The 21362-nt window shown below is 38.7% G+C and overlaps 1 protein-coding gene across 2 annotated transcripts in view; it reads right to left on the bottom strand.

Moving 5' to 3' along the window:
* MGAT5 (alpha-1,6-mannosylglycoprotein 6-beta-N-acetylglucosaminyltransferase) overlaps positions 1 to 21362 on the bottom strand; it is a 129711-nt gene that overhangs the window by 46695 nt on the left and 61654 nt on the right. For both annotated transcript variants that reach the window (XM_074595015.1, XM_074595016.1), the window contains 4 exons: positions 15051 to 15127; positions 13548 to 13637; positions 2119 to 2190; positions 846 to 1007 (listed from right to left, as the gene is read on the bottom strand). In XM_074595015.1, the coding sequence (XP_074451116.1) occupies positions 846 to 1007; positions 2119 to 2190; positions 13548 to 13637; positions 15051 to 15127 (401 nt within the window). The remainder of the gene's footprint in view (positions 1 to 845; positions 1008 to 2118; positions 2191 to 13547; positions 13638 to 15050; positions 15128 to 21362) is intronic.

Here is a 21362-nt window from a genome sequence, read left to right as displayed (position 1 = left end):
CAGTTGCTATGTTTCTTTAATAAAACAGGCTGGAGGGCTGCTTGAAAGAGAGGGCTTGCTCCTTGACAGAGGGGGAGCCTACCCCAGGAGTGTGGTATGTGACAGACATTAGAGCTGCAGCACGGAGCCTAGACCTCACGTGAGGATTGAGAACCTCAAGCAAGGCGCTGAGCTGCAGCCAGCCAGGCTAAGAGAGGGTAGAAACATGACTGTGCCAGGACTGGCTCCAGTAAGAACAAGGCAGGAGGGGAAACCCAGTGTTGTGTTTATAACTTTTGGCTTTATCTTAACTAGTTGAGGTAATTTAAAAAAAAAAATAAAAAAAAAATCAGATAAAACAGAACTTTTCACTTCAAGAATCTCACGGTGTTTACACTGAACACATTACCGGAGACTTAAACTGATCCAATCCAAAGTTAACTTCAAGTCTACTCAAATCCAAAACAGAAATGCACCACTGAAAGTCTCAATTTTGGACAAAGATGATGTACAATTGTTGTTTTCTACAACGATGTAAAACACTTCAGTGTCATCAGCTTGCAGTAAATTCACAGTTTCTCCATCTAGAAACTTCTACATATTCTCTATTTTATCCAAAATTAAAGAGGTCAGAAAACTTACCCAAAGGTTGACTTATGGGAAATATGTAAAACTATTTGTAAAGCAAATACACATCGTAACAGTAATTTCAAACAGTGAAACACTTCTTGAAAAGAGGCACAAGTATAAAACACAAGCCTTTTAGACATATTTGGTATTTCCACTCTGAAGTTACTTCTGGAAAGGGAAGCTTAAAAGAACCTATATGACTGCAAGTGGCAGGAATGAAAAATGTTTTAATTTACCTTTTTTCTTTTTCTCTTCTCCAAATTTTGTTTTTCTGCAAGTGATTTAATTGCTTCAATCCAGGTATCAGCCATTCGTCTGATGCGTAACATCATCCACCTGAATTCCTCATGTCGTGACATCATTTTGTAGAGATTATCAAAGTTGATACGAATTTCAGCCTTCAATTATAGCATTAAACAAACCCCAAAACATTAGTTATTCTTCAGATAGTGTACTTTCCAGAAGTGAAAAAACTTCTCAAATGTGAGCTCTGTGCTTTACATTCCTCATTAAAAAAAGCAAAGAAACCCACACTCCTAATGCTTAAGTCAAGTTGAGATTTTAGTTCAAACATTTAAGGTATCTTTAAATAGACACTTCTAAACCACATAAATTACTGTTATTTTTATTAATAGTATTTGGTAGCCCCAGAATATGTTTGCAATGTTTCACAATGTATTTAGTCCTGCAGTACAAGATTTGGTTTTGTTCATATGCTTCAAAATGAGGTTAAATTATCTCTAAAACACAATATAAAATCAGAACAGTACGCTGAAGATTGATGTACATCATGAATCTTCCAAATACAAGGAATTCTCCTATTATACCATGAAGGGAAAAATGTTACTAGAGTATAAATTTTAAAGGAAATACTAATTTTAAAGCTAGACCGATATAAAAACAATTGGTTTTACAAAATAAGACAGCCTATATCAAAACTATGTAAGCAATGTTCATATACAGCCCAGCAATTATCTTAAAAAATACTTAAGTGCTATACAATTAGGCTATAACAGTTTAGAAACAACTCTGCATGCTGTAGAGTTTTTAAAGGAAAAAAATTAGGAGTAGTCAAAATGTTACTAGAAAATCGAAGTGTATATAAGGCCCTTCCATTAAGGCATTTTTCTATATAAGGCCCAGATTTATGGGATGATAAAAATGAACACTTTCACATACGGTCACTTAACATTAGTGAACAGTGCGTGGATTTATAATTTTTCCTCAGTATCTGTGTACAATATTTCATAGATTTAAACACAAAAGTGTTTTTCATGGAAATCTACCACCAGGACTGCAGTGCAGTATACCAACTGGAGAAACTACATGATGAGCTACATATATATATATAAATATATAGTCAAGGATGTTCCCCTTCAGTTTTGAGGAGCTGAGGAATAAAAATGGTAAATTCTAGTCTTATTAGCATTTATGTGGCGCAGGATTCTAGGATCTTTTGCGTGAATCCCAATTACTGAATTATTTCTCGTATTTTAATCTTGTTCTTACCACTGTTTTTTGATCGGTTTCTTCATTAGGATTCTTTGCTCTCCAAGGTAAACGAGGACACCAGTTTTCAACCTGTAAAACAACCACATGAAAATAAAACATTCTATTCTAATTCCAGCTGGTCTACCAAAGTCTCTTACCGCCTTTATATTACACCTTTCTAAGGCTTAAGTAAGGCATCAGCTGATTAGTAAGTCACTGCAAGGTAAAACTGCTTTTTGCAAGAAAAGCTTAAGAAGACTTTTTGCAATTCCATACTATTTTAACCTTGCAAATTTGCAACCAAAAGTGGCATTTAGATATTCATTCAGGATAATGAATACAGGAGGTAAAACCCTTCCAAGACAGAGTCAGCTGTTGAATGCACTAAATACTGTTTCTCTGAGCAGTACCTAAATGTTTTGAAAAAGCACTAAGTTTCTAGACCTTAAAAAAAAATAATATGTATTTTGGAACATTTCCCATCTCCCTAGAATATCTTTATAAAAAGGCAAAGTCTAATAAAACCCAAGGATCAAAGCTCTACCTTGTAGCAATCTAGACAAAAAGTTGGAAGAAGACTAAAACCAAAACTGTCCTATTTGAAGGGTATAACTAACAACATCCATAAGTACTAATACCTGTAATTCTTAGAGAAACATCATCAGTGCAAATGCAATACTTCCACTACTGTCTACTAAGGGAAAAAAAAAAAAAAGTACAACAGCTGGTAGCGAGGGAAGAAACAGGAAATGGATGCAAGTCACTGAACACTCCCTGTGCTTTCCCTAGGGATCTTGCTTGTCCTGCAGAATCTTTATTATTCATGTGCCTTAAGAAATTGCTTTGGGGAAAAAGGAATCTCACTGTTGGAGGCAAACCCATGTAAACAGAAACATAACTGTACTGTGAAAAGGGAGAAATGCAAAAATTTATAGGCCGGTTAAGATATCCCATCACTACTGATTAAGTTCCCAGCTCCCAGAGAATTAGAAGCCAAATTAGAAGTCGGAGTTGCTCTTATGGTTCCTCCAGTCACAGACCTGTCAAAACACAATTTTAGCTTAATCATGCTGCAGTAAGCCTGAAGCATTAGAGATTAAAAGCTTAGGATCATACCAAATGATTGCCTAGAAGACCAATCACGTGAAAATAAATTAATAGACATCATAACCTCATTAAAGAGAAGAAATGCATCAAGCTTATGTTCCTCAGACAAATTATATAAAAGCATTAATTTGAATGCTATGACTTAATCTACTCAATATATTTAATACAACATTTGAAAGCAGTGACTTGATCAACCTCATTTGAAAACATTTGGTTTGAAAAGAGTGGTCTCCAACTCCGGAAACATACTAGAAATGGGAGCAATTAACAATCCTAACGTTTACTAACATAAATTGTGGAAACACGGGTTGAAAAGAGTTGCAAACTCCATATTACAAATCATACACAATCTTTTTTTTTTTTTTTTAATAGTATAAATGATTTTGAATTATTCCTAGCATTAAAACGGATCTAAATTAAGATATGACATTTCAAGGACTACTGTATGCGCCCCTTTTCTGGATTCCTGTATTTCACATCACACCATCAGGCATCCTAAAGGAACTGAAGATTTTTCAGAGCTGCCAAGGACAGTCAGCTGCACGCCTTGCTGACTGAAAAACAAATATAGCTCTTTTCTGCTTTTAGAAATATTCCTTCTAGTCTAAATTAAATTATAGTAATTCTAATCACAAGTAAACACCTAGGGAATAGACTCAAATTAATACCAGTGTACGCAGAGTGCGCATTTTTCCCTACTGATATTCAAGCAATTCCTCTTTTCATTGGAAAGACCAACTTAACGGACCAGAGGATTTTTAAACACATACTCTTCAAAGTATTCCAGTTGTTTTGTTATTTTCAGGACCAATAAATGCACTGGGAAGAATGCATCGGCATTGTCTTATAGAAAAACGAAGGAATTGTGCTATTTTTATGAGCCACAAGAACTGTGGCTCACAAGAGCTGTTAGATGGGAGGATAATAATTACTAAGAACACCAAGAAAACAAAGATGAAGCAAACGAGTCAGACATACCATGGGAAGGGGAAAGAAGGAAAAAACCTTATTAATTTAACGTATTGACACAAGGGAAAGTGAGGATCGAGAGGCAAAATACTGTCTGACAGACCAGCCAAATGAAGATTACTTTAACAGTGAATTTCAGGTATTCTTGGGCAAAAAAGATCAGGGGTATACATGCCCCTAAGCTGGAAACAATATGATAGCAAAACCAGCCAAAATGCTAACACAAATTCTGTTGTTCAGAACATGAGATAATTTTGCAGATAATTAAAGAATCAACTGGAATTAATAAGTCATAGTTCCAAGAGAAATTGAGAGGAAAATCAGGATACGATTAGAGTGATGGCAGAGGGCAGAACATGCAAACACTCGACACCGAAGCTCATGCACCAGAAGACACTTTGAGATTACAGTAGATATTGTCAGGTAGATACAGAGCGAAGAAAGCAGAAGTGAAAAACCACAGCAGGGAAGCCTACACAAGTTGTAACTTCTGTATTTAGAGGTGTCTAGTACTCAAGAAATATCACAATTCCAACAAAAACAAGGTTTTCAGAGGGAACAGAGAGATTTCTCTCCATCTCTGGGTCTTGCATCCCTGTTCAGTGAGAATAAGAGATGACCAACAGTCTATATACGCTTTGGTGAAAGGGAGACACAACTACACAAGATAGCCAAGACTTGAGAAACAGCCTTTGTAGAACTGTTGGAAAAGGAGATGATAGCATTGACTTCTACTACAGAATTAAAAAGCCTGCTGATTCGACGTTACTTATACAAGATATTTAGCAGGCTACTAAATTTTATTGCTGCTTTCCTCAAAACCACAGCAACTGCATTTTTATATGTATTTCAAATAAAAAGCTTCCAGTTAACTGTATTTTTGCATTGCACTATGTAAAATTAAGGTCTCTAACAGTACAAAGCCTCAGTAAAGACTGCTTAAAAATCCTGTAAAAAATAGCACTCAATAATTCACGTCAGAATTAAAAGAAACCATTCGCACCAACCCAGACAAGCGGCAAAATGAACTTTGTGTTCCTCTTGATTTAGCCACATGTAATGGTACACAGTATCATACAACTTCTGTTGCAATTAATTTAAATAACCATATTGTTGGCGTTTTTCAACACAACCACTTTCTGCTCTTCCCCTTGCTCTTCCATGACTTGGCCTTCCTCTCTTGCCCAGTGCACCAGAATGCAATTCAAACTGAGCACTTAAGCGCTCCCTGACCAGAACATGCAATCTCTCACCTCTAAGCCTAGGAACTACTTCTAATTGCAGCTCTTGGCAGGATCTACAGTTTCATGAGAGCTTCAGATGAGCTAGGAAGTGGGCTGGTGGGGTTTTTTTAAGAACTAAGTATTGCCACTTCAGCTAATCACTTCAAGGTTTCCAATACGGAACACCACAAGGATGCCTATAACTAAATATGAAACCTACGTGGTGAAGTAATTTTCCTGGTGGCCTTGCATGACCCAAATATGGCCCACAATAGCAACTCTAGTTGTACTCATCATTTCTGAACAAGTTCTGCAGCTATTCTCAGATTCAGACTATTAACCACTGCCAAGAGAAAACAAAGGTGGGTGCTATAGTTATTGAAAAATCCAGGAGGACGCTCATGAAATTATCTTTTTCCAAGAAATACCAGTGAAAACTTAATACATTTTTCTCAGACTTATTGATGTGAGATAAGTAGAAGTCAGGTTTTACTTCAGTGAGTACTAACTTCCAGCCATAGATGTGGGAGAAAGAAAAGTAAGGAATGTCTAACACTGCTCAGATTGACTTGACACCTTCAACCTCCTTCGTCTTGTGCGACAAATAAGCACGAACAGTGAACAAACAGTCTGTGTAAACACGTGGTGCCTGGAATTTGCTTTTCTGCCCTTGCTCCCAAATTGCCTAAAGAAAGCCTATCAGCTTTCAATGAAACTAACAGGGACGAGGCAGAGACAGGGCAGGAAACGTGGCGAGAAGAATTAGGGACTTCATTTTGCAACACATTTTCTGGAAGCTCCTAACACAGAACAGGGTGACAGGGGGACGAGGGTCAAAAAACCTGCTTTGGTTGTTCATAACAAAGTCTGCAGTAAATGCAACACCATTAAAATGTAGCTTGTCCTGGGCTAGGAATATTTGTGATTAAATAACATATACAATGGGAAAAGAAGTGTGTGTGTGTATACATACAAATGTGTGTGTATACATATAAATGTGTGTATAGATGTGTATGTATATGATTATAAACAGGAATATAATATAGCATGTGCTAAGGCTGCAGTACACAGTTAGAAATCTGGTATTGCTCCATGCATACCCACCTTTTCCCTGTCATTGGCAATGATGACAGAAAGGATTATGATAACGCTAAAGTGGGTCTAGATGAAATCTCCACCAGAAGTACACAAGTACTTCAGCTTTGCATTTGTTTAGGTACAGAATACGCCCAAGCAACAAGCCCTAAGTCTGAGGCAAGTGGAAGGAGAGCAGTGGTGTTCATTTAGATCCTGCTCTTCAACTTGTTTATGCATTTCATTTGGTCATTTAAGACAAAACACTGAAGTTGTTTACCAAGAAGGAACCAGGATTCTTCCCCCTTTTCAGGAAAACCTTCTTCTCGCTGGGTTAGCATCAGTTCTTTCTCCAGCTTATTCTCTCCATAGCAACCGTTACACTGTCATGCTCATGATTTAAGAGGAAGGATGTGATATTAGACTACAGATTAGCAGTTGAAGATTGTTGGGAAGCAACAACTGCAGATTTGAAGACCGACCATTTTTTGGATACGTGATATAAACGCTAAGCTGTTATTTAGAACACACTATATTTATCTTCGTACCATCATATTTTTGAATAAGGCCAGCTGTTCTTCCTGTACCTAGTTTTGAACTCAATACTAATCAATTGCATTAGGTAGTCTTTGATCATGCTCAAGAAACTAGGTCCACCTGAGAAGTCAAGTGTTCCCTACTTGGTTTCGAACTGCAGGAGACAGCAGTGTCTAGAGTATATATAGCTAGCTCCATAGGGTTAGGCTGCATGGTAGTTTAGAAGTTCAAAACAAGTGCTTCATGATTCCAGACGTTAGTGAGAAGTCAGTGTTCCAAACTGCTTTGGGGTGTGAATGCCTAGATTCTGCTTAAACTGAAGTCAGGAGTTTCTCTGGTCCCTTATAAGAGACAGTCAACTCTCACAGTAACGTTAACTTTATGTAGCTTAATGGTAAGTGAGTTAACACGAAAAAAACCAACCAACCAAACCTAAGAAAGCAGAAGAGTGTGTTTTATAGAAGCTTTGCAGGTATCTGTTCAGTAACTCTTCCTCAGAAAGAGAGTGACACAGAAGGGAAGTGAAGGTTGCAGCACTCACACGTATTAAGAGCAAGTACTTCAAGCACAGTTATAAGAACCTGGCAAACTGCAGCACTGAGGTAGTCTGAGCATCCTCCAAACGGAATGACAGTATACTCTGCCAGCAGCTCTCCACATCCAAAATTTCAGGAAGTCCTTTAAGCTTTTGAAGAGTCATAGCGGGAGTTTAATACAGCAGAAGCTGAAGGGTACTCTCTCTAAACACCTGGGATAATCTTCGTTTTGGACTCTTCTGAAGGGCAGGTGCAGCCCATCTATGGGGAAACCAAAGCACCTTTCTTTGTGTATCAGGGGAACAGCATTATTGCTCGGTGTACTTCTATCCATGGTGAAGTGCTGCTGTTAGGCCAGTCCCAGAGTGGGAAACAACAAAAAAAAAACCCAAAACAAAACAAGCAGTGCTGCATATGGTGGAAGAAGGTGCATCTTTAAATGTATTAGGTACTATGAAGGCAGGCAGAGAAGAGAACTCCTAATGTTCACTTAGAAAATCCATTTGAGAATTTGATGCGAAAGAACTGCTCCCACTGGGAAGGTGACTTTCTCAACTCCTCTAGAAGCTGTAATACCTATATTTTATTTAGCATTTCCTCAGTGGTAAGTAGTCATTTTGAAGGTGCTACAAAATCTGCAGTGTGCAAGATGACTGTTTGCCTGCTTAGTGAAATGGAGGAGCATTTCCAAAGGCAATCTCAAACATAAGGTGTTTGGTACCCGCAGCCCCAGTGACACTGCAACATGACATTTTATACATAACCATCAATCAACAAATGGTCTCTTACTTAACTTCAGTAACGTGCACTAAATTTGATTCCTCTCTTACACTGGCATCTACGCCTTTTCCAACAAGATAGAAAAAGACCAATCCCAGTTTAAAGTAACAGAAGTAGAAAAGATAACTGAGTCCAAATCTCCCAAATCCAGGACAATACAATAATGGATGATTTGGGGACAAAGTGCTGACTACCATCAGCATTTCAATTCCTTAGGAACACATGTAAGATGACTAAATGAGTTTGAGCTTTTGTTGTTTTACATTTCAGACAACAATACTATTTTTGTCAATTTTCTGAGTAATTGCACAGAATTCAAAGAAGGTGCTTTGACGTGACATTACACTGAAGAAATGCAAATCATTAACTTGCCTTAGTGTCAGAAATTCACTTACACATGCAGCAGAAGTTGTGGAAAGGGGACTTCCACACAGACATGAGCAAACTGCAGTAAACTAGCAAAACCACAAGGATTTGAGGAACCTGTATAATTATTATTCCCTGGTGTTTTCACTAAAATGTGCCTCAGACTACAACTTACATTCTGGAAAAAAACCCGCATTCAAAATCACCTTCAGTTTGCATTTTTCTGCTTTATCCCTCAAAACAAAATTAACACTGTAAAGAAAAATACTCCTGCAACCAAACCATGCATTCTGTTTCCATCAAGTCTGAAGGACTGGAAACAAGACTTCTCTCTAGTGGTACACTAGCACACGCACAAGCTAGAGAAACCTCAAAGACTGGTGTTTGAAACGGTTTTAGTCTTTTGATTCATTGATAGGGTGATGGGTAATGGCTTCAAACTGGAAGAGGGCAGATTTAGATTAGATATCAGGAAGAAATTCTTTACTGTGAGGGTGGTGAGGCACTGGCACAGGTTGCCCAGAGAAGCTGTGGCTGCCCCATCCCTGGAGGTGTTCAAGGCCAGGCTGGATGGGGCTTTGAGCAGCCTGGTCTAGTGGGAGGTGTCCCTACCCAGGGCAGGGGATTAGAACTACATGATCTTTAAGGTCCCTTCCAACACAAACCATTCTACGATTCTATGATTCTTTTGAAGCCTTGGGTCCACTTCCAAGATGGGTACCAAAAATTACACTTGCACCTGAAAGGCGAGCTGGAGATCCAAAGCCTGGGATTTGAATGAGACCCTCCCAGCTCCAGCAGGTAAGTGCCAATGTAGTGACCCCTGGGCGGTGGTAACTTGCACCACAGCTACTGGCTGAGCAGCAGGCACAGCAGCAGTCCCGCTCCCGTGCAGCAGGCAGTTCTCTCAAAGAAAGCACATATCTAGACAAAGAAAAGTAGCGATAAGACCCCTCCACTGGTTTGGGGTTGGTTTTTTTTTGGTAGAGCTGGGAAACTGTGCGAAAAATTCATTTTCTAGCAGATATTTTTAAAAGCGTCATTCTTCAGCTACAGACTGACATTTTGCAGTGAAATATATTTTTGTACTGTCTAGAAATTAATTTTTTCACATTTCTCCCCAGAGGCAATGCCATCCGTGAAAATTATAACTGTGCCAGTGACATTACAAGTGTTAAACAACTGACTTTTTCATAACTAAATGCTAAGTTTAAAAGGAATAACTCCTCTCAATAGGCAAGTTTGTATCACAGTTAAAAAGAAACAAGTACCAGCTATCCAGAAACCTTAGAGTTAACTTGCTTTTCAATTTTTCTAACCCCTGTCTTGCTCTGTAATTCAAGAGAATGCAAATCTGGTTTTGCTATTCAGGCCATTTGTGTCTCCTCCAGTCTCCAAAGGCTCCAGCTCAATTAGCGTTATGAGGACTACACAGTTGCATATTATCCAACAGGATTGATCCAGTGCCTGCAGCAAAACAGCAAGACAGAAGTGCAAAAATTCTTGCAGCTTTATCTGCAAGTCTGTTTAGGGGATGGTTGGGCTCCCCAGTTCAAGAGAGACAGGGAACTACTGGAGAGAGTCCAGCGTAGGGCAACAAAGGTGATTGAGGGACTGGAGCATCGTCCCTATGAGGAAAGGCTGAGAGAGCTGGGACTCTTTAGCCCGGAGAAGAGAAGGCTGAGGGGAGACCTTATTAATGTTTACAGGTATCTAAAGGGTGGGTTTAAGGAGGATGGAGCCAGACTCTTTTCAGTGGTTCCCAGTAACAGGACGAGGGGTAACGGGCACAAGCTGGAACATAGGAAGTTCCGATCAAATATGAGAAAAAACTTCTTTACGGTGAGGGTGACAGAGCACTGGAACAGGCTGCCCAGGGAGGTTGTGGAGTCTCCTTCTCTGGAGATTTTCAAGACCCGTCTGGATGCAGTCCTGAGTAACGTGCTCTAGGCAATCCTGCTTTAAGCAGGGGAGTTGGACTAGATGATCTCTGGAGGTCCCTTCCAACTCTGAAATTCCACGATTCCGTGAATGTGCTGGACTGCTTCTTGCTTTCCTTCTGCTGATACAATCCCTCCCCTTCTGCTCAAGCAGCCAAGACAGAAGCAGAGAAGTGGAGAAGTTCAGGTAGCTGTGGCTGTGTTCCTGCTGGAGTGCCATCCAACGGGAACCAGAGGAGGCAGAACTGCTAATACACTCGGTGCAGGCTTTTCAAAAGAGAAGGCTTGTGGCAGCCTGGATTTTGACTGTGCCGTTTCTATTTTGCAGACACACGTGGTGGAAACATAACAAGGGCACATGACAGACACGCAAAGACTGGGGTTTATTCCAAGCTTTGTTTCTAAACCTTTGCATAAACTGTAGGCAAGTTACTTTGCGTCTCTGTGGTTCTGACCCATATTACACACCAAAATGTAGTATTTCGGGCCCCTTTGTTTACAAGTTTAAAATTGTATTACAAAGAGTGCTAGACGAGCATAACAGAATACCCTAACTGAACTGCTTCAGGAGAAAAAAGCAGATCCCAAAAGAGTACGAAAGAGCACAGTTACTTGTTGCACTAGATTGTAGAGGTGATTTTAAGAGCAAAAGTAGACATATGCACTATTTGATGCATATTCTGTCTTTTCAAACTGAGGTTGTCCGTAATTTGATGCATATAATGCCTTTTCACACAGAGCATGTGTAAACAACCGTCTTACTCCTATACGGCAACCTTAAAGTAAAAAAGAAAAATCTTAACAGTAAAACCCTTCCAGTACCCTATATGCATTTTAATATTTCAAATCAGCAGTTTTGACTTGAGAGCTCTGTAGACACATTTATCATTCAGCTGTGCAACCATAGTATAAACTGTCAACTCTTCATCACTGTCCACTTTGACAAATTACTCTCACAACAGCATTTCCAAGTTATCCCTAGCAGCCAGCACACCTCATAAATCCACATCATTGTAGTGTTATTAGAATTTCATTTCATGCTTGCATTTGCAAACATTTAAGCTTTCAACCTCTGCTGCTGGACATTAATCATGGAATTAATCATAGGATTAAGAATGCCAAATTTAAACTGAAGGTTAATAACACGCTCACCCAATATGAGTTTTACACTCAGTCATGGGAAAGCACTTAAAAAAAAAAAGTACAAGACCTTTGCCTGAAGTTACCAAATATACACATTAACTAATTGTACTGTTCTTCCATCACAAAATGAGAAGTTGCTCAAATTCAATATTGCTGCTTAAAGAAAAATTTCAAATCCTTAGACCCTTGAAAAAACAACCATTTTGCCTCTGTAAATCTGCTTGCATTTTGCCATGAGGATGAGCTGAAAGATCAATTACCAAAAAACTAACCGCATCAACTGAGTTTTCAAAACTAATGATCAGAGAAGATTGTCACAGAAAATACTGTGATTTAACAGAATTACAAAGTAATAAATGTCATTTAAGAATATTAGATTCCCATATTCAGTTGGCACGTATCTTCATTTTTAAGATACATCTGCATTAAAAACGTGAAGCACCTGCTGGTTGACAGAGTACTATATATATATGCATGAACATAACTCCACTGATGATAAAACATAACCTTTTAGTAGAAACTTAGATCTACTTAAGATGATTATGAAACCATATCTCTAGCTTCTATGAAAAATAACAGGCTAAATAACGTAGTCATCCTGTATCTTTTCCTTTCCTAGCTTTATAGCCCATAAATAAATCAACCCTTGGTACTAGCAATGGAATGAGTCAAATTTATGATTCAACGCAGCCTTATTTGTTTCTTCAGACACGTGTTTTGGATATGCATTTAACTATTACTACTGATTCAAGCAATGCCCCCTAAAGTTCAATGACAGTCAACTGAGTAAATTAACAGAAAGTGCTTTCATTACAACTGAGTTACTTATATAATAGACTTACCGTTTTAATCTCAGATACGTAATTTAAAAACCCAGCCCCATCCCCCAGTCCTGCAGAAACTACAAATTTAATATTCGTTTGCATTTCTGCAGCCACATTGGCTCTTGCAGTTCTTAACAAGCAGTAAGCCACCAGATGCCAAGACCACTTCCAAGATCAGTTGCTGTAAGTTATCAGAATTTTACTAATAAGAAAGAAGAGGTCAGTGACCAAATACACCCGGCTGTTTTGGCACACACACTACAAGCCAGTAATAGAGCTCATAATAACTGATTAACAAAATTCGTTCTTGTCAAACAAGGAAACAGGAAGACTGTACAAAAACCAGCAGGCCAAGCACCTTACTCATTTGTGTACAAAACTGGGCCTTTGGTTCTGACAGGTACCATAAGCTTTAGTCAGTACGTCTGCAACTTCACTCAAAAATGTGACTTTCAGGTTATTTTGTTTTCTGCTTACAAACTGCAATTCACAAACAGCCTCCAAGCAGGAAGCAGCCATGCTACTTAGGAGGATGTACCATCTAACTCCACTTTCCAAATTTTACATTCCAAATGCCTCCCCTAAAATGCCTCCCTATTACTACTCAGGAGCTACATAGAAAGCAACAGAAAGAAGTGTTCAGAGGCAAGGCTCTATGACTGAACTTTGTATTTCGGTTTAACAGGATACCTAGCATGGACTCCCTGGAGAGTTGCTGCTTACATCACTTCAGTTATAAACACCAGAATTCTCCAGGCTAGAAATCCCTGGAAGACTTATGATTAATAGCAACACACTGCATAATAATTCTGTTTTAATAGCTTTTTCCTCTTTATAGGAATTTTTCTGAAGAAAGTTATGATTTCTTTTGAGAAAAGTTTGCAAACAGTTACCAAAAATATGGAGGCAGTATGATGTTCCCCCTCTGCAGATTAAAAGATTACTGACCTCACTGAGGTAAATAAAAAAGGAGCACGTGGACCCATCTACACCGTAACTTGCGTAACAGGGATCCGATCGCCACATATCTTTCATCCACTGTAACAGAACAAAACCACAGTCTGTTAGGTTTAAGCACCACATAATAACTCCATATTATTTCACACAACTCAGGAATAACAGGGGAAAGCTGCAAAGCGACTGTATCCAACTAGATATCACAAATAACAAAAAATGAATTTTATTCATATTTTGCAGCATACTGCAGCTCTGTATTCAGCTATGTTGGAGAAGTAACTACATACCAGCTGTGAGCACAGTTTATACGAACTGGTAGCCGGGCAAGCAGAGACAAATATCAAAAGGAGAATATAATCAGGATCCAGACATTTGGGTGTGGCTGGAGCTGACTGCATTGTCGTCCCCCCCCTTTACGCTTGCACTGGAATTTAACAGATCATTTCAGTTATCAAGATTGAAATCTGCCTGATTCTGCCAAGAATCTGCCATTTCTGCAGAAGTAATTAATTTTAATTCATATTTTAATATTCAGATAATGCATTACATAGTCACTATGCAGCCAGTTTGTCAAAATGGATCAAAACACAGACACAAGATTTAAAACTTACAGATTAATTTTTAATACTATTGTCTAAGAATTTTATTTAGAGAAAAAAGACAGCATAATTTCACATATACTTTAGTTGTTATTTGTTTTCACTTTCATAAATAAATTGTGATACTTGATATTTAAGTGTCCAGCAATTTTACTTTTGTCCCCTACTACTAAAACAGTATCCTTACATTTGAGATGTACCTTGGGGACAAAAAACCCCAGTTACCTCCACCTCTGCAAGTTCGTTGGGGGTTTTCTTTGTTTTTCAGTCTTTCCAACCAAAGTTTGATGGCTTTCAATATTTGGCCTTTCCAACTGCATTATTAGTAAAATATAGGATTTATGTGGAATCAACTGTGAACCCCGAAGTTCTGGTTGCACACTTAGTGCAGCACCTCGCCTGTGAGCAGAAATGCTTTGAACGGAAAAGAGGAAGGAGGAACCGGACAGAGCTGTTGGCAAAGAGGGGAAAGAAGTGTAAACAAGCGTCTTGCTGAAACGGGGAGAGGGCTGGAGTGAGGTACACACAGAATCCCAGTCCTGGGGTAGGGGAATGCCAAATGACTCATAATGGGGAAGAAAACAGGGCTTTTCAAAAACAAAGTTTCTGAATAACAAGATGGCATTCAAATAATAAGGCATTTTATTAAATAATGTAGCATTTGAATATAATATGACATTTTATTCCTGTCTTAATAGGATGCCACTTTATTTCTTTGCAGAAGTAGTATTAAAGGCCTGAAGTGAGCAATACTGTACTGACGCGGGCTTCTAAATATCGTCTTTTTTGACCTAGTTGTTCTTGGTTTATGCCATTGTCTGAGTAGTGACCTTTTACAACTTATGTTCACTTTTTAACAGAACACACATAATAAGATTAAAAACAGTTCACTTACCTTTATTTTCCCTTCACAGTGAGGAAAACCATCCATAGGAGGCAATTCACACTGTTCTTGGGCTCCATTTATGAGATCTAAAGAGAAACATAGACCATAAGTGAATTTAATTTTACAGTTCTGACAGATAGCCTAATGAATCCTTCCTTTCATTTTCATGAATCCACAATCCAGACTGACTGAAGAGCCCTACTGTGTAATATTTGTTATAACATTAAAACTCAGCATGCTCTCTTCTGACTATAGAATAAAATGGTTTCATAGATTTCAACTCTGACTTGCAGTAAAAGTGATGAATTACAAAAACTGGTCTATGAAGACTTAAAAATTAAGCTAATCCATACCGAGAATAATAAAAAGTAAAATATCTTCCTAAGTGAAGTTTGCTTAAAACTACTAAATTGGAAGAATTTGTTTCCAATTGTCAAACATTTGTAAGATATATTTTGCTCTTAAACATAAAACCTAGTTTTTCAAGTTCTGTTATCATATTATGAAATACCCATGATGTGCAGCTTGGCATCGAATATATGACCCGATTAACAGGTGTTGCAATATGATCTAAATTTACAACTGAGTAGCACTACATCACATCTCATGAGAAAAATCTCCTATGGTCTCCCAAGAATTCTGTTCTTTTTTGCCTATTTTAAAATTTTGTCACTCTAGATCGTTGCAACACATTAAAGAGGGTAATACAGAGCAACACTTCTAGCCCATGAGCCAAGGAAAAAGAAGCAGTTTTAAAGGGCATTACCACATCAACCCCAGGACGGGACCTTCTTCTAAGAACTTAGAAGAACCCTCTAACGCAGGCCTTTAAGGCAAGAAAATTATTAACATGGTGCAGAGATTCGTGCCAAAGGCAGCGGAAGATAAGGTTTTCAATTTAGGTAGTTCATCCCAGAGTTATCTAAATTATACCTGCATCATTTCTGGCTTTTCCCATAGGCAAGAATCAAGATCATTAAAGCCAGCTATCCATCAACCCAGGAACGTTTCATGCTATGGCAGTTATAGTGCATGACTTCTCCCAGAATATGCTAATTAGAGATCTCGGGGGGGGAAAAAAAAAAGGCTGCAGCATTAGAATAGAGTAGGACAAGTATCCAAGATCAGTGGGTAAAAGTTAGAACATTGTATTATATACGAAAACCACCTCCTGGTTTATATGAATATTTTCCATGTTTTTGCACATAGTTTCTTTTAAAGATAAAACGTGAAATGTGAGTGAAGCATTGCAAAATGGAACTGATGGGGAAAGAAGAATTGTGCCAGGAAGAAGACACTTATTTGGCAGTCTCTGCAGCAGCAGTAATTTGACAAACTGAGCTGTACTGCCACTGACAGTAACACTGAAGCAAAGTAGTTTTTAAGATGACTTTGTAATTTCAAATCAATAAGCACTTTCAAAATATTCTCCCTTATCTTCTTACCCTTATACGATTCTTGCAGACTAGACCAGCGACATCTATGACTCTGGTTTCTGCTCCAAGTGAGAACATACAGAGCATACGTAGAGACATTAACAATTTAAAAGTATGTTCTAAATTCAGTCAGTGCAGCTAGATAACAGTGGGACTTTTTGCTTTACTACAGTTCAGGAATCAGACCTTCCACTTGAATCACACAGAAATCAGTGCCTGAGATCAAACAGTAACAAACCTACCTTACACCGAAAAGAGGCATGGTTAAATTATGGCAATTTTCAGTAATCGATACAATGCCATTAGAAGAGCTGTATGGTCTGGACTGTGGGCTTTTTTCTTTTTTTTTTTTTTTTTTTTTTTACAAACTCATAAGCGTGAATACAAAATAAGTACAGAGCTTTCTATAAGGCATGTCAAATTCAGATCTTCCAAAAACATAAAAGACATCTTAAATCTATGATATAACACCAGAGATGCAGTTCAATCACAGGGAAAGTTCACTGCAGAACTTAGTGTTGAAAATTCTGAACATCTGGGTAATTCTATTCAATCAAACATGTCTCTCTATCAATTTCAGCTGCACCTGGACAAGTTACACTTACCATGCTCAAAGGTTTTTTTTCTTCCCTCCTGTAGCTACTATTCATAGAACCAACTAACTGTAATTAGCAATTTTCAGAAAGGTAAGAAACAATTTATTAAACCCTTAAAGAGAAGGTATTTTTAATGATAATCGGCATGCATTTCCACATACCTTTTCCACTGCAGCAGTGCTTTTTTTAAGGGGTATCCTTCCTCAGCCACTACCCACCCCTCACCATGCCAGCACTACCTTTCACTTGACTCTTGGCTGGACCACTGATATATTAAAAATAGTTCTTGCCCAAAAATATTACTTTAAACCAGAAACAATTTTTGGATTGGCACCAGAGAAGGAAGCAAAGCAGAGGTGGGAACGACAGTTCCCGAGGGCCTGTGGCTGCAGGAGGTGCTGCTGGCAGAGCCTAGCAAGGCCACTGAAGGAAGCATAACATCCAGCCTTTGCACTGCTCGCCCCAGGCTAAACAATCCTCCTCTGCAAGATGGCCATTCCTCCTTAGACTTCATGTTACTCCTTCAGTTCCTTATTTGTCGAAAGTTGAAAAGTACACAAAAGCTGCTGTTCTGCCCTTTCTGTTGATCAGAAGTATAGCTTGCCAACATGAAGGATCCATGAACTTTGTCTTCTATCTCAAGCTAACTGTGCTGTCATATGACTGCCTTCCAGTTCAGAGGGTTAGTCAAGAGAACACTCTCTTCTTCTGAAGTTCAGGGTAATACATAAACACAAGCTATAATTCTTTATTTTACAGCATAAACACCTAGCGTGCCAAGTTTCTCACTTATATCATATTGCATTTTAATGAGTATCTCATAATCTGTCAAAGAAAGAAAGAACAGAGAAAAAAACACAAGGTACAGAGAATGGCCTCAGTTTTGGTAGATACACAATGGTAGTCTAGATACCTGTTTGCTTCTGTCATGTGTAAACACATTTTCTGCACACAAATGTGTTTTTCTAGATGGGCTGCGATCTTTGCTACTGTTCATTGGTCAAAAAGTTTTACGGGATCCCTGTATTTGCAAGATCTACTTGCAAGAATAAAAATTGCCTTCTTACAAGTCACATACTGCACCCACCACACACTTCAATAGCTCACATGAGCTGTGGCAGTACTACATACAGATACTTCCCAAGCAGAAAGCCAACTTTACCAGCTCTCCCTGCTCCTGCCCATTCCAAGAAGTAAAAAGCAAGAGCCAGACATTGATGTCAGCATAAGCTGCAGATTTTCTCAGGCTTCTGGTCTCCCCTGGGGCCAGCAACACTAGGGCTTTTCCAGAGCAGTCCCACTCTTGCTCTTCTACTGTGATGATTTACATACAAACAGCATACTGATCTCCGCAGGATAATCTATACGTATAGAGAACACAGAACAGTAATGCCCACCTTTATCACCTCTTACCATGATAAAATGCTTGGAGAAGTATTAATGCCTCTAGTAGTATTTCCAAGAATACCTGACATCTTTTCCTCTCTTTGCTAGCAACAGTAAATGCTCCTAAGTTTCACCTTCCTCAAAAATAACACCTTTTTTCCACCATTACAGACTCTGAAGATGCTTCACTTGCACACCAGCTTCCCACTCAGCCTTACCATGGATCTATCCCAAACATCTACAACAACTTCCACTTGCTTCATTCATAGCTACTAATCAGGTAATAGCAGAGTGAAGGCAGTTCTATAAAGCTTAAATATAAACTGTCCCATGAAACAATTTACATAAAGCATTATCCAGGGCAGAACAAAATGTAGCAATACATGCATACAAGACGAAATGAATGTGAAAGAATAGGAGAAGCAAGAGAGAAAAGCAACTCTGTTCCATCTGAGTGCTCCCTAGACAAGCAATCTTTCCTTTGTGCCTGCAAACAGGAACTGGCTGGTTCCAGTAATCAGACTGGAAACACATCTACATCAAGAAGAGTTGTCCAAAGCAATACACTGTCTGCAGAAATGGGCAAGTTTTGAACACACTGGTTCCCACACGTAAGCCTGAGAATTAAATGCAAAATCTGAATTCACTTGTGAATAATTTTGATGGTTCCAGTCAATTACGGCTTGCCTTGCCGTACACTTTCTTCTTGGCCATAGTCAGTGTGAGTTCTAGGTTGAGAAACATCCCTCACAACTTTTTTCTTCCTTACTGACCAGAACCCATATGAAGAGTTACACTTCAGCTGCTCACTCCTAACTAGGCGTGGAGGGTGTCCTGGAGCCTGTGGGCAACAAAAAGGCTCCTTTCCCCAACCTTACTAAACCAGCTGTTCTGAACTACTGTTATAAACATAGGAAACATCCTTGTAAAATATCTGAAGTCAAGGAAGCTGTGGCCAGCCTCTTTAAATACAAATTCATAGCTACAAATTACCAGTCCAGCTTGTCCTCATCAAACCGTGCTGCAGAGCTGGACCAGCAGAAGCAGCAGTGGTTGGACAGTAGTCCCTAGCTCAGCGTGGGCCCATACTGCCAAATCAGCTCAATCCATTTTTCGTTCACAGGCTCCCATCATCCATGCTAACTAGGAGCTGGCTCTTCTGAATAGGAATCCAAAGGTGAACTGTCCATGTATTCCATGGACAGTTGGGACCAACCTCAACCACATACCAGCAATTTACACTGTTGAATGGATCACAAAGACAGGGGAGATAAAGCAAGTGGAACCCCGAGGATGCTGATCTACACATCTGGACCTTCCAAAACATGAAAAGCAAGTATTAAGGTTTAAGTCATCATTTGGAGATGACAAAAAAACCCAAACACTAATATCTTATGAAGATTATTGTTAAAAAGGTCTGGGTAGAGGTATCACACTGTTACCAAATTCATGTTGGATAGTTCTTTCCTGAAGGGGAAAAATATATTATTAAGCCAGACATTAAAGTTACTTTTGTTGGAAAATAGTATTTGAGAAACCACAAGGATCTTTACCCTTAATTAGGATTTATGTCATTTAAAATGCAAGTTCTGAGATCTCTTTTCCCAGCCAAAACTTAGAACTTACAGCCAAAAAAGTTGGAAATACAGCAACTGTCAAGTCAGTACAAAGCAACAGAATTAATACACACACTTTTTTCTCTTGAGCTTTGTGTGAGCCATAATATTAATTCCTATTCTGCAGACTCCTAGGTGTTTTTGAAGTCATGCACAGCTTATTTCCTCTTGACTGCTGTTATGCAAAGACATAATTATTAAACATTTATCTCATATGATGTTACATTAAAAGCCAGTGCATTGACAAATTGAAAATATGAATGTGAGCATATTATAAGCCTAAGAGCACACAGTTTTTACAGATTACGCTGGAAAAAAATTGACAAAACACCATGCAACTCTAGAAAAAACTCTTTAAATACTGTTTGTGAGGTCCTGGGATATTCAATATATAACTAACAAATTCCATCCCCATGTTTAGAAAGGAGCCATATGTTCACTTTGCAAATGTCTGTGGCTGTTTAAAGATACACAGCTCTGCATCAGAGATCGTTAGTGCACAGCAGGTGAAACTGAACTTGTGAACAATCATCAGTTATTTCAGTGCAAAGTCTGGCACGTTAGCATGAATGACTTGGCGGATTTAAGCTAAGCCACCCAACCTTGCACTGGAAAAGATACTTCTCCCTTGTAGCTCTATATAGAATCAGAGAGTGGTTCGGGTTGGAAGGGACCTTAAAGCTCATGTAGTTCCAACCCCCTGCCCTGGGCAGGGACACCTCCCACTAGACCAGGCTGCTCAAAGCCCCATCCAGCCTGGCCTTGAACACCTCCAGGGATGAACCACTACACTGGCTAAAGTCCCATGCCTTTGACACCATTCTCTTTAAACATCAGTTCACAGGTACAGGTCTTCATCATCTCTTGCAAATAAACTCTATGTCCACAGGTTTAGTTTGTTTTAGTGAAAGTCTACAACACTCAAGAGATAATTATGTGGTTAAAAGCACAATCTGCGATACAGAATTGATTTTTGTTTACTTCCTAGTTACTTTTTAACAAAACAGTAAAAATAAGCAATAGTGAGCACTACATACATATTTTGCCCCTTTCCTATATTGCACCACGCTTCAAATACTGTGCTTTGTAAGAGGCTAAAAAAATCTGCTTCAGTTTTTCTCCACCAGACAGTTAGGACATCTAGAAATAATCCACTAAAACAGTAAGCTGAATAACAGTTATAATTAGTTACTCAGTAGTGATTGCTTATTGATAAGTATTCTATTTGTCTATTTGTTGTTTTTAAAACAACAAATGAAAAAAAAGCAAATGAAAAAGCCACAATAT

The sequence above is a fragment of the Larus michahellis genome, chromosome 7 (assembly GCF_964199755.1).
Source record: "Larus michahellis chromosome 7, bLarMic1.1, whole genome shotgun sequence".
NCBI lineage: Eukaryota > Metazoa > Chordata > Aves > Charadriiformes > Laridae > Larus > Larus michahellis.
Note: the sequence above shows the minus strand (reverse complement) of the source record. Positions and strands in the feature narration are given on the sequence as shown.